Here is a 13,244-nt window from a genome sequence, read left to right as displayed (position 1 = left end):
ACAAGTGATATGGCTGTTACATGTATGTTTCTCTCGTGAATTTTTAAATTATATGAACTGTTGATTAACAATAGTTAAGGTTTTATTAGCACACCAAAATGTCGATGCATGACTGGTCCTGATGAATGTTGTTTTTCTCAGATGTATTACATAAAAATTGATCAAGACACGTTGTCTGATACGTAATGTATCCGTTGGTTCGGATGTATAAAGGAGATATTCAAATTAATATACCGTTAGATATAATATGAATGAGGTATCATGTAAGTTTTTATATATTATTACTTAGATCATGTTGAAATACCGAGAATTGTATATCACTCAGAGAATTATAAAATTTTATAATCCATTTAATGGATAAGTAAGAACCTTGTAAATATTTATTGTAAACCTTAATATTATTTTAGTAAATGAAAATACTTTTTATATAAGTATCATGTCTTTTTTTTTCCTTCTAATATTAGAACAATCTAAGTCTCACATTGCGTAGGTACTGGTGCGAAGTGTTTGACGAATGTTGATTGAGACGGTGGTGGTGTAACCTTATGTAACCTTAATACCAATAAATAAAAAAACTTTGTAACGTGGTCGGGGGAACGACCAGTTGAATATAAGATATCCAGAGAGAATCGAAGAATCCTATAGATATAAAACCATAGCCAGGGTCAGATATGTAGATATCAGATTCTTAAATATATTTAAATTAGTAGGATTCAATTTCAGTTATAATTATGATTTATTGTCTACTAAACTCTGAGAAATAATAATAATACTCGTAAATATATAAGCGATGTTCTATTATGCTATGTGACTGTACCATAGTCATACGGAGTCCGGTAATCGTAGTACATATGTATTGAGGTGAATAGTGAACTACTTTACTAAATCATGGTGTGTGTTGGTCATAGGTCTTACAATTATGTACCTATGTGTCTTAATATTAATGTATAGGTCGGCAGTTAATTGTACATAAGGCAGAGTTCGTATTATATACGTAGGTGTCATGTAGCATATTCATATTTATAATTTATTGTTACAACTTGTTTTTAAATCTCATAGTTGTTTTTATTTTACACAAAAAATATAATATTAAAATGAAAAGAAAGTATAAACATATCTGTGTTTAATTCAAATATATTAGATTAAATGTTGTAATATTTCAAACATTAAATGTAGTATAAAGCGGTGAAGTTGAAATATGATAGTATATTTTTTGCATTTAGTGATCAAACTATACTCAAAGACGATATCTAAGACCCTCAGAGTCGACATCCTCTATTATCCTTAGACAGTATACCTACTAGTTACATAAATTTATAATATTGTGTATGTTTTCGGGTGATCCTTTGAGCTGGATAAAATAGATAGATCTATATAATTTAATTGAGATATTTTCCTAAATGTGTGCTAAGTTGCTAACTATGGTCTCATCTGAAGGAATTTAAGTATCGAAATGATTATTAGGAATTCCATTTTTGTAGTAGTAATTGATGAGTGATGGCAGAGGTGAAAATACTTTTTAGGGTAGATGAATTGGAATGTTTAAATGCATCTACGTAATTGTAACTATGTGTTTTTTAAGTATGACTTTTGAGTGTGTGTGTGTGTGTGAGAGTGTGTCTATATTTAATGTATATGCTTTAACGAGGTGTCTTTTATTGATATGTGCCCAAGCTGTATAATATGTTTGGTTATATGTATGAATATATGAATATAAACTAAATATATATGAATACTGTATACACCTTTAAGTATGGATATTTTAATAATACTTTAATTTTATAATATGTTTAGGTGTTTGTGATACCTAATTAATGTCGATGTATATAATATGTAACTATATTTTACATAAGATAACATTTCTTAGACTAGGTAATAGGTAGATTATAGAAACTTTCCAATATTAAATTTAAATTTTCCATGAATATTTAAGGCATCCCAATAACTAGAAATGAGAGTGGCAATAACTCGATTAAGGATGCCAATAACTACAATTTTTGATATTTTTTAAGAATTAAATTAATATAAAAGAAAATATTATTCTCAAGCTATTTCTGATAACAAAAATGGATAGATAAGAATATTTTATAACAAATTAAAGATAATTTGATAAGTTAAATCAAGTTGAACACAAAATAAAATAATATGAAATCCGAAATTTACTAAAGGTGCCAATAACTACATGCTTTACCCTATAATAATTAATTGAACAATTTGAAAAATAAATTGGACCTATTTTCAACGTTTAAACAGTGTTTCACTTTTCATTTTGTCATCAACGCCTTAGGAATGCCTTTAATTGAATAATATTATTATTAATTTAACAAGTGTTTTTTGTATCTACACCTACTCGTATATAAATTATAAACCATGCGGTAGATATACGAGTATAGGTGTACATTGTTAGAGCGTAGGTTGTGTATTAATTTTAATTTTAAATTTACCTATTGTTTTGACAGTTATAGTCAACTACTCATCTGTACATCAATATATTATTTATAATTAATAACATGCTATATCATTGTTCTTGCACCTAAAATAATGACAAGCAATCATGTAAAATTGGTCAAAAATAATTTGATTTTTATTAAAAATAATATCATAATTATAATCCAATATCTAATTATTTCAATTATTGTTATTGTTTTTGATAAACAATTAATTTATAAATCGTACGTTTATTATTCATATGCAAAAGGAACCCATCGTTACTTAAAAATTCAAATTAAATTCGTACACTCGTACACGCCGGTTGTCACGAAGATAATAAATAATGATAATTTTAATCAAAATGTACATATTATTTAATATTAACTAATTCATTTTTTACATCAATTGTTAATTCACTAGCAATGTTGGGTGCGTATTATTGCGAAAAAAATAGTTAATATAATTAACGAGTTAAATATAATTGTTCGGTATCGAAGGATGAAGTGGACTGTATTTTTTGGTAAGGTAAAGGCTACGCAATAAATCAAACTCGATAAGTTATAAATTAATGCCGGTTTGCGGCCTACTATTAAACAAGAAAAAATAGAAGTAAATATTGTATAAGTGGCACAAAAGGTGCTGGCCAGCAAAGGGGAATAAATAACAAACACTACAATGATTGAATATAAATAAATAGGTACATAAAGGTATATATATAAAAACCGTGACAGCGGCTGCAGTCCCGGTTGACGGTTGATGGTGAACAGGTACAGGTAGATGGTGAGTAGGTGACGGATGACAGTAGACGGTGACAATAACGGTAGAGGATAGCCGTAGGGTTAGTCAGTTCTTCAGGCGATGGCAAGGTGACGAGTGGTCCCATGGTAAGAAAATGTCCAGCGGTGAGAGTCTTGAAGTCACTTGGGTCAGATGACATGGCACCTAACGGTCTGGAGTTGAGCGTTGCCTCTACCTGATGAAGGACAGTGTTCAACTCCTCATAGGCGAGAACACGATCAGATATGATTCGGTGCAGCAAGGTTTTGGCGGATTTCACCGCTGCCTCCCATATACCTCCCATATGAAGGGCAGCAGGCGGGTGAAAATGCCATTGAATTTGATGGTGACTTATGTTATGAATAAATCTCGTCTCTCGGGTCATATCATAGATTTGTTTCAAATATCTCTGGGCTCCGACAAAATTAGTGCCACAGTCACTGAATTTATCTGTACATTTACCCCTTCTGCACACGAATCGGTTGAAAGCGGCAATAAACATAGGGGTAGACAGGTCGGACACTAACTCGATGTGGACGGCGGTTGTTACCAAATAAACGAAAATACAGTTGTAGGCTTTAGTGACCTAAATTTTTCGCAACATCACAGCTTTTACTTCGAACGGCCCTGCAAAATCCACAACAGACTTGCCAAAGGGCTTAACTTCGTTCAATCGATATCTCGGTAAATTTCCCATAATTGGCTGTATAATCGGTGGTTTGGCACGAAAGCACGGTATACATTTATGTAATCTGCTCTTGACGATACTGCATGTTCGCATGGACTAGACGACCTCCCACCCGGATTAAATTTATATATAAATAGATAAATATTGTATAAGTGGCACAAAAGGTGCTGGCCAGCAAAGGGGAATAATTAACAAACGCTACAATAATTGAATATAAATAAATAGGTACATAAAGGTATAGATATAAAAACCATGACGGCGGCTGCAGTCCCGGTTGACGGTTGATGGTAAACAGGTACAGGTGAGTAGGTGACGGATGACGGTAGACGGGTGAAGGATAACGGTGGTCTTGACTTTTAAGTTGACAGGGACTGCACACGGGAGCACTGTCGACTTAGTGGTACGGTCGTTACTGATCGGCGGTCGCTTTCGTGTTTGTGTGTGTGCGCGGTGAATCCAATCAGCTTATCACCGGGTGATAAGCTGCATAGATATGTTTGAATAATAATAAATAATAAATATACAGGTATATATATATATATATACATATACAGGATATAAAAAAAACGGCAATAAACTGCGATATACTTCATATTGAAAATACAGTAGATAGGTAAATATATTAGATTATTAATGCTATAAGGAAACTATATGTACAAAATCATTAAATTGTCATTTCTGAACTATTATTTAGGCCAAAATGGAAGAAAAAAATTACTTAATTAAAAAACTCAACATAAATTATGATCTATGGAAGAGGAAAATTGTAATTTACACAAACAAATCACTGATGTTGATAGTCAATTTTGAACTAGTATTTGAACCCTAAATATACGACAAATTAACCAATATAGATTCGATGAAACAAGTCGAAACAAATTCAAAACTTGAGCAGGATAAACTTTCTGCTAAATTTAACATCGTATGCGAAAAATTATATAAAATGAAATCACTGCGTTCAATGACGTAAAAAATTCAATAATTTGCGATATATTTTCATATTGAAAATATGGTAGATACGATAAAAAGACTGACAAATGCAGAGAAACGTAAACATAAATTGTTAAAGCAGAACTACTAGGTACTTTCTAAAATTTCAAAATTTAGGTGCTAATGATTGAAAACCGAAGTCTTAATTGTTTTTTGCCTATAACAAGAACAATTGTTGTTTCGTTTATCCTGTTCACAAATCTCTTTTGATATTGGACAATTTTGTTTTTTTAAGTTCCATTCTTGCAACTGTTTTTTCTGCGTATTTATTTTACTCACATAGTGTTCGTTTTGTCGTTGGAGTTCTTTTATTTTATTATTTCTGCTAGTTAACACGTCTTCCATCACATTATTTTTATCTTTTAAATGACGAATCTGCTTTAACAATTTCTGCTTACATGTCTCTGCCTCTGTCAGTCTTTTTATTGTATCTACCGTATTTTCAACATGACATATATCGCGATTTATTGCATTTTCTACGTCACTGAACGCAGTCTTCATTTCATATAATTTTTCGCATACGATGTTAAATTTGGTAGAAAGTTTATTCTGCTCAAGTTTCGAAGTGGTTTCGTTTTGTTTGATCGAATTTAGTGGTTTAGTTGTCGTGAATTTAGAGTTCATCCCAAATCGACTATTCACATCAGTAATTTGCTTACGTAAATCATAATTTTCCTCTTCCATAGATTTCAAATTTGTATTAAGTTTTTTAATTAAACCATTTTTTTCTTCCATTTCGGCCTAAATAACAGTTGAGAGATGACAATGTAATGATTTTGTACATAATTTCCTGATAGCAATAATAATCTAATATATATGTATCTATATTTTATTTAATAAAAGTTTTGTACACAAAAAAAGCATTAATTACAATTATTTATATTACTCTATGATTTAAAATGTATTTTTTTTTTTTATTATTATAAAGATAAACCCTCGGCATCAAGGCTATTGGGCAATATATATATATATTACAAAAAGTTATGTACTAAGAGGCAACAGTTGTAGAATTATAAAATGTATTTACTTAACGAGTTATTTGATAAATTGTTGAAAGAATGTGTCCATAAAATAAGAAGTTTTGAAATTTTAAATATAGTTATAACGTGTACCTGTTGTAATTTGTTAACACTCATTAAATAGAAACATAGAAAGAAAAAAATGCTAATATACGATATAATTAAAGGATATCTATATTCTATTTACTTACTTTATAGCAGCACAATTCTGCACGGTCACATTCTTTAAGTTCTTTCATTTCTTTCAATTTGGTCTTAAGTAGGCTTTCATTCAATTTTAGCGTGTTATACTGAGTAATGATTTGATTAATTAATTCACATTGTTTGTTATATTTATTTTCCCAATCGCATATCTATTTAAAAAGCATTAAGTATTACCTAATTGGAATTTAGTTTTAGCATAGTGCTATACTGCTAACTTACATATTGACCTGACTCTGAACAGTCTGAACACATTTTTAAGATATTTATACTGTTTTATTAATAAAAAATACAAAATTAAAAATAATCTTTTTCTGTTTATAGCAACTATATAGTGTATGTTATAGAATTGTTTATTTAGTAAAAATTATAAATTCAATTTTCTGTTATTGTAAATTGGCCAGTATATATTAAATGAGTAATTATGGTAAGATTATTGTTAATTTTATTTTATTGTTTTTTAGTAGAGTTAATGGAGATGCATTAGGATATTCACAAGCTTCGGTTTCTATTGTAGTTAAAGAAGTATCGGGATTACTAGCTAAATGTGGAAAAAAATGGATTAGATTTCCAAGAGCACCAAATTTACAAGACACTAAGGAACAATTTTATTTAATTGGTGAATTTCCTAGTGTAATTGGAGCTATAGATTGTACACATGTCCCTATTAAAAGTCCCGGAGCCGACAACGCAGAAATGTATAGAAATCGAAAAGGATGGATGTCATTAAATGTTCAAATTGTTTGTGGTCCTAAAATGCAAATTTTTGACATAGTCTCCAGATGGCCAGGTTCAGTTCATGATAGTAGAATATATAATAATAGTCGAGTGAAACTTCTAATTGAATCAAATGCTTTAGCTGGTAACATATTTATTTATTTATATTTATATTTATTTTAATATTATCTAAATATTTGATATTGACTAGCAATAAATTCATATTATAATAAATTCAATATTATCATAAATTATAGGCCATTTAATTGGAGACAGTGGTTACCCTCAGAGTAAATTTCTATACACACCTAAACTCAATCCATCAACTGCATCACTAAATTAATTACTAAAGCAACTAATATAATTAATAAGAAATCGTATTAGAAATATTTGATATTATTATCACAGATAAGACAGCTAATCTATGGCAATAAAATATTAATTATGCTGATAACAATAAAATTATATATAATCTCCCGAACATTTTGCTTTTAAGAAATATTTTTACTTGAAATATTTTTAGAAATATCTTAGCTAAGAAATAACTTAGTATCCTTTATAAATACCATTTGTGAGTTAGTGAAAAATATTTACTTGGCAAAGTTGAATATAAGTAAAATCTTAGTATCGTCTATAAATTTGGCCAATATACTGGGTGATTCAAGCAGCTCACTTCCATTTGTTCCTTTAACAATGAATTTATTCAACTACTGATTCTTGAAATTTTTAAATATACTCTAAAACCATATATTAAAATTGTAAAATTGTTTTAGATTCTGAACGGAGCGAATGGTGTTTATTTTTTTATTTTTTCGTTTTATTTAACCCGTATTCAAAATTCTACCAAAGGAAGGCTTCGATTTCAACATATAGTATCTTATCTCTTGGAAAATTGGATCAAGATGGTATATATAGATAAGAATATTATAAGATGGTATAAAAGTATTATTAAGTAATTTAACTTACAGCTTACAGGCTATAATGAATAAAACCAATATAAAATATCCAAACTGACTAACCGTCTCCGCTCAGAATCGTTTTTCTTATACAATGATATTATATCATTGAATCCAAGTTTAATACAATCTATTATAAATTGACCCATTTGTAACCTACTGTACAGCAGAGCGACATCCACTTACTCGCTTTTTTTATACTACTTTAGTAGTGTTCAGTATATATGCACAACTGATGTAAAAATTCTGGAAGCGCTACAGGGTTCCTAACAAAACTGTTAACTTAAAATATTAAATAACCCAAAGTGGGCCCATATCTAAAACCGATAGGAACTCCACTGGAACTTCACTGATGTTACTAACTTTTGTTTTTTAAATAAAAACCCCTTTTTTACTGTAAATTATTTAGTGGACATTTTTTTTGAATATTTTGATGTACCTACCTAGTTTAAAATTCGAATTAATATTAATTAATTATAAATAATTCGAATACCAGATCTAGTATTTACTTGAAATTTTTTTTCAAATTGTCAATGTTATTGATTTATAATTTGTATTAAACACTAAATTTATTGTTCAAATCACCCCATATCTTCCACAACCATTATGGTATAGCTGATATATATTATATTCTTAGTATTCCATAGGTATTAGGTACACAAAGTTAAATAGGTAACTCAGATAATATTCGTTCGAATTTGATTCTGATTAGTCAATAATTTCAGAAAAGTTATCCACTAAATAAATTTACACTTGACAAAGGGTCTTTAGTAAACAAATTATTTTTATTATGATCGGAACTTAAAGAATAATGCGTGTTGTTGTGGTCGTATAGAAATACTTCACAAGTTATGAACATCTTCAATGATAGAAAATTGGATATTGATAAACGAAGGTCAATTATCAAACTATCCAGTTTGCAAGTGATTTAAAAAAACCCAACTGTTCACCGGCAATTATTATTTATTAACAAACATTTTAATGGTTATATTTTTGTTTTAACCGAAACTATAATACTGAAGAGAACATTTTTCATGTCGGATCGAAGGCTAAATTTTAATTTTACCTTAATTGGTGGTAGAAAAATACGTTTGAAAAAGAACTAATATTGTGCATTATTCAAGTGCATGTTTACGCTTCTATAATTACAATTTTGAAAATCCTACCGGCAAAATGTTTTCTTTTTTTAAATAAATAAAAATTAACGAAATCCAACTATTCGACAGGGCGTGAGAGTTTATCCTGAAAGACATGATTTTGTTCGCACCAGCTATTAAGAGTTAAGTTTACATGCGCGTGACACGTGTTCGAATCATTGTTTCCGAAATGTAATTAATTCATTACCGTGATCATTATTTAACGATTAAATTATAATTTGAAAAGGAAATTACGACTTAATCTGTTTTTCACTTATAAGCTAATCGCGCGTTTATGTTATGATCGAACATTTGAACAGCTAATTATGATAATAATATATATCGAGACACGCCATTAGATAACATATAATGATTTATACGATACAGCGGGTAGTCGATTACCGCGAGTTTTTCGATATTCCCGGTCCTGCCCGAGCATTCCCGGAAATCGCACAACCCTAAGTCGCGCCGAAATATTATATTAATTGACTCCGTCTGTCGCAAGTGCACTTCGCAGACGCCGAACAACGACGACACACAACGACGTCTCCTGTAGTGCACCGCAGTGGCGTATACAAGGGGAACGTGGGGGGGGCAGATCCCTCCCACCGGCTTTGGAGTGGATAATCTTCCATTCCACCGTGTTCGGTGTGAATTTCGAATCGATTCAAATTATAATGTTCACTGTCCCTTATCGTTAAATATATGAATATACCCAAGTAAAAAGTTACGAGAGAGTGGAGAACTTTCCGATTTTTCTCTCCCATTTAGCCATGTCGTTTTCTTTTTTTGAGGCCCCACTTTCAGAAATCACGTCTGCGTCACTGGTGTCCTGCCGTCGAGACGAGAATAATGACGACAGACCGCTGGAGGGTGACGGAAGCACGCGTGCACTTGAAAAATAGTTACGCGTACAGCAGTCGTACGAATTTTCTGGTCGCACACGGTTTTCTTATTACTATCGCGGGCAGAAGTTTTTCGTTTTAAAAATACGTGGACGGGAAAAATACGAATCACCGCGAGACGTGACGTACGACCGCGAAAACCGCAGTAAGAATGACAAATTATATGGGGCGAGTGCCGTACATACGTAATATATATAGACGTGGAAACAGCTACGAGAACAGGCGGCCCTGTCGACTACCGCGGTATAGACTATATGGGTTATTCTTATTGAAGTGTGTTGTAAATACGGTAAACGGTAAACCCTAACAAAAGTAGATAATCTCCTGCAGTAGGTATACAGTATATAGGTACGTATAGAAATAGTGTTCGCTCCTACGCGAGACGCAGTGGCAACTCCTACATGTACGAGATTCTATCAAAAAGAAAGTAGAAAGTTCAAAGAAAAAATTATTTCTACTAGACTAGACTACATGTGTTATTGTTATTATTGTAAAAATATCATATTTGTGATAATTATGTCGTTATACAATATCAACGCAACATGGATTATTTTTTGGATCCTCTGGGACAATGCATTCATGCGAATGCATAATATTAATTAATTTCAGATAAATTTTTGTTTTACATTTTCGGTCCGATATTACATTAATGTGTCATTTATTTATCTGCCTGTAAACATGTTTGCTATTGGAAATAATAATTCGATTTTCTACTTTAGCATTTTTCCTGATAGAAAAGTGAATATTGTTGGTACTTTGATACAGTCAAAATTGAAAATGTCCTGTAGTTTTCAGAAACGCTGTAAAAAACAAAAAAATTAAATAAAAACCCGGATTTTTACACAAAACCGGTATTCGACGGAATCGAAGTAGTTTTTTTGATACACTTAACTAAAAAACTAATAACCTTGGGTACTTTACATTTTCACTTGTCTTATATAGGTACACTAGAATTTAATCAATTACATCAACAATTTTAAATTATTAATATTAGATTCTTCAAAAGTAAAATTAATTTTTCACGAGCTTTTGAAGCTCACATTTTGTAGACATAAGATATTCAACAGTCAATTAACGAATAATTCAGCGATTTTCTTATTTTGTTGTAATTATTCAAAAACGGATAACGTAGATACCTAAAATTTACATCAAATATAAATTATTTTGGCTCGTTGAGTTATTCATAAATATTATAAATATTTTATTTTCAATATAATTACCTATAGGTTATTCAATATGATTTTATTTTCAATATTTTCAATTTTTATAAAAGTCACTGATTCGCGAGCATGTCATACGATCAAGTCTAATAATTTAATTAAGTTACGAAACGTGTTTATGCCACTTTTTTCCGTTTACATTCAGAACCAATTTATATTTTTTAGTATGTAGCGGACGCTACCCTTGCAAATTTTAAATTAATAATATTTTACTGTTAGTGTTCTACTGTTACGATCGGGGCGAATAATAATTGAATTTACACAGTACTGCTTATATATCGGGAGGATTAGATTCCCGAGGGAGCCAGTCTAATAAATTCGACTATTCGTCTTGGCGATAAAATAAAAAAAACAACAACAACTTTAATGCCAACCATTAATGTCTGCAAAAGTAAAGAATTTATTTTGTTTGCTTCGCATTATAATAATATTATACCATAGATTGAATGAGCTGAATGTTAATATTTTCTATTTGGTGTACAGCTGCAGTTGTATTGAAGACATCACGTTGTTCCGTTCTTGAGTTGATTAAAGTAAACTAAAAAAAATATCAAGCAAATTATCAATTTGCTCCGGTGGAATCTGATAGCCAGGGCTTGCATTCGAAAAAAAACCCGTTCTATGTTATTTTCAATATTCACAATTTTTGCGTTTATCGTAATTTAGAATAGTGTTAATGGCCTATTAAATGTATTAATAATAACTAATGCGGGCAGGTAATGGCCCAGATACGGAATATAATATTATAATTAGGGATGGGATTTCGATGCACTTTTCATTTTTTTTTTCCAGAGGTTGCTGTACGATGCTCGCCTGGTCACAAATCCGTAACATGTACCTACTTTTGAATGAGAATAAGAACATTTATTTTGCATTTTTTGACAATTTTTGATTTTAACGTCAGTCTCTTAATTTTTTAGGGCATTATTGAAGTTTTTGGGTCCAGAGTTCAAATTTGAAATTTTATTTTAAGATTTTACATGCTAAGTTTTGTATACATTTATATATTTTTATATAACAGTAAATGATTTGGCGTTTTTTAAATATTCACTCATCACTTCGCTAGACGTTGAAAGGAGCTTCTCTTTCTACAAAAACTTACTGGCGGATAACAGAAGATCATTTTTATTCGAAAATCTTAAACAATTTCTGGTGATTTATGTAACAGTTCAGAAATGAATATATAATCCAAATCTACCAAAATAGTTAGAATAATATAAGGAATTAATTGTTTTTTAAGATTAAAAAAAATACAAGTTGAAGTTTATTTTTATCACTTTTTTTATCACTCATATTTTACAATTTATTAAAAATAATAATAATTTACCTGCATTTTTTTAGTGCATTATTTAGAATTTTTAGGGCATTAAAGCATTTTTTAAGGGAAATTTTTAGGGCTTTATAGGGTAGTAAATTCTCAGCCCTAATTATAATCAATTCTAATGTCCGTATGCATGATATAAATATATCTACGAAACCAATATAACTTTTAAATAAATGGATTTTAAATTATTTCGTTTTCCGTTATTTTTTGTTGAATGAAATTCTATAAATTACATTTTGCTATAATTTTCATTTAACGGTATTCTATATAAATTACGTTTTGTGTTATGTTTTGTTTAATTATAATATATTATATATTTTGTTAATCGTTATGTTTTGTTTTGTGGTATTTAATTATTTTTGACTGTTGCTTTCCGTTACAATTATACAAATTTACCAAACGGTTTTTTGTAAAATATAACGTTATTATGACGTTTGTAAGCCCTGCTAATTACTATACATCAGGGTTTTTTTAGTGTGCAGTGAGCCACATTCTGTGCAGTGAGAAAAGTAATTCTGCAGTGAAAATTGTTACTTTGTGCAGTGCAAAAAAAGAATTTCAGGATGATATATTTTATTGCATATTATAAAACAGTAATTGAGTAAACTTCAAAATAAAAAAAATAAAATGTTTCTATTAAAATTGAAAATTGTTTATATTATTCGATATTATACTATTTTTTTTTTTAACTTTTTTTAAAACAAAAAAAAAAAAAAGGTGGGTAAGTGGATTTCGCTCTGCTGTACAGTAGGTTACAAGTGGGTCACTGTATAATGGATGGTATTAAATTTGAATTCAATGATATAATATCATTGTATAAGAAAAACGATTCTGAGCGGAGACGGTATGTTAGTCTAGGTATAAGACATAATATTATATTA

General features: G+C 30.0%; 1 protein-coding gene across 1 annotated transcript; it reads left to right on the top strand.

Moving 5' to 3' along the window:
* The first annotated feature begins 6,519 nt into the window (after positions 1-6,519).
* LOC115033242 (putative nuclease HARBI1) lies at positions 6,520-7,165 on the top strand. Its single transcript, XM_029485484.1, has 2 exons — positions 6,520-6,967; positions 7,080-7,165. The coding sequence occupies exons 1-2, from the start codon at positions 6,520-6,522 to the stop codon at positions 7,163-7,165; spliced, it is 534 nt and encodes a 177-aa protein (XP_029341344.1).
* Positions 7,166-13,244: the final 6,079 nt, after the last annotated feature.

Source organism: Acyrthosiphon pisum, chromosome X (genome assembly GCF_005508785.2).
Source record: "Acyrthosiphon pisum isolate AL4f chromosome X, pea_aphid_22Mar2018_4r6ur, whole genome shotgun sequence".
Classification (NCBI taxonomy): Eukaryota; Metazoa; Arthropoda; class Insecta; order Hemiptera; family Aphididae; genus Acyrthosiphon; species Acyrthosiphon pisum.
Note: the sequence above shows the minus strand (reverse complement) of the source record. Positions and strands in the feature narration are given on the sequence as shown.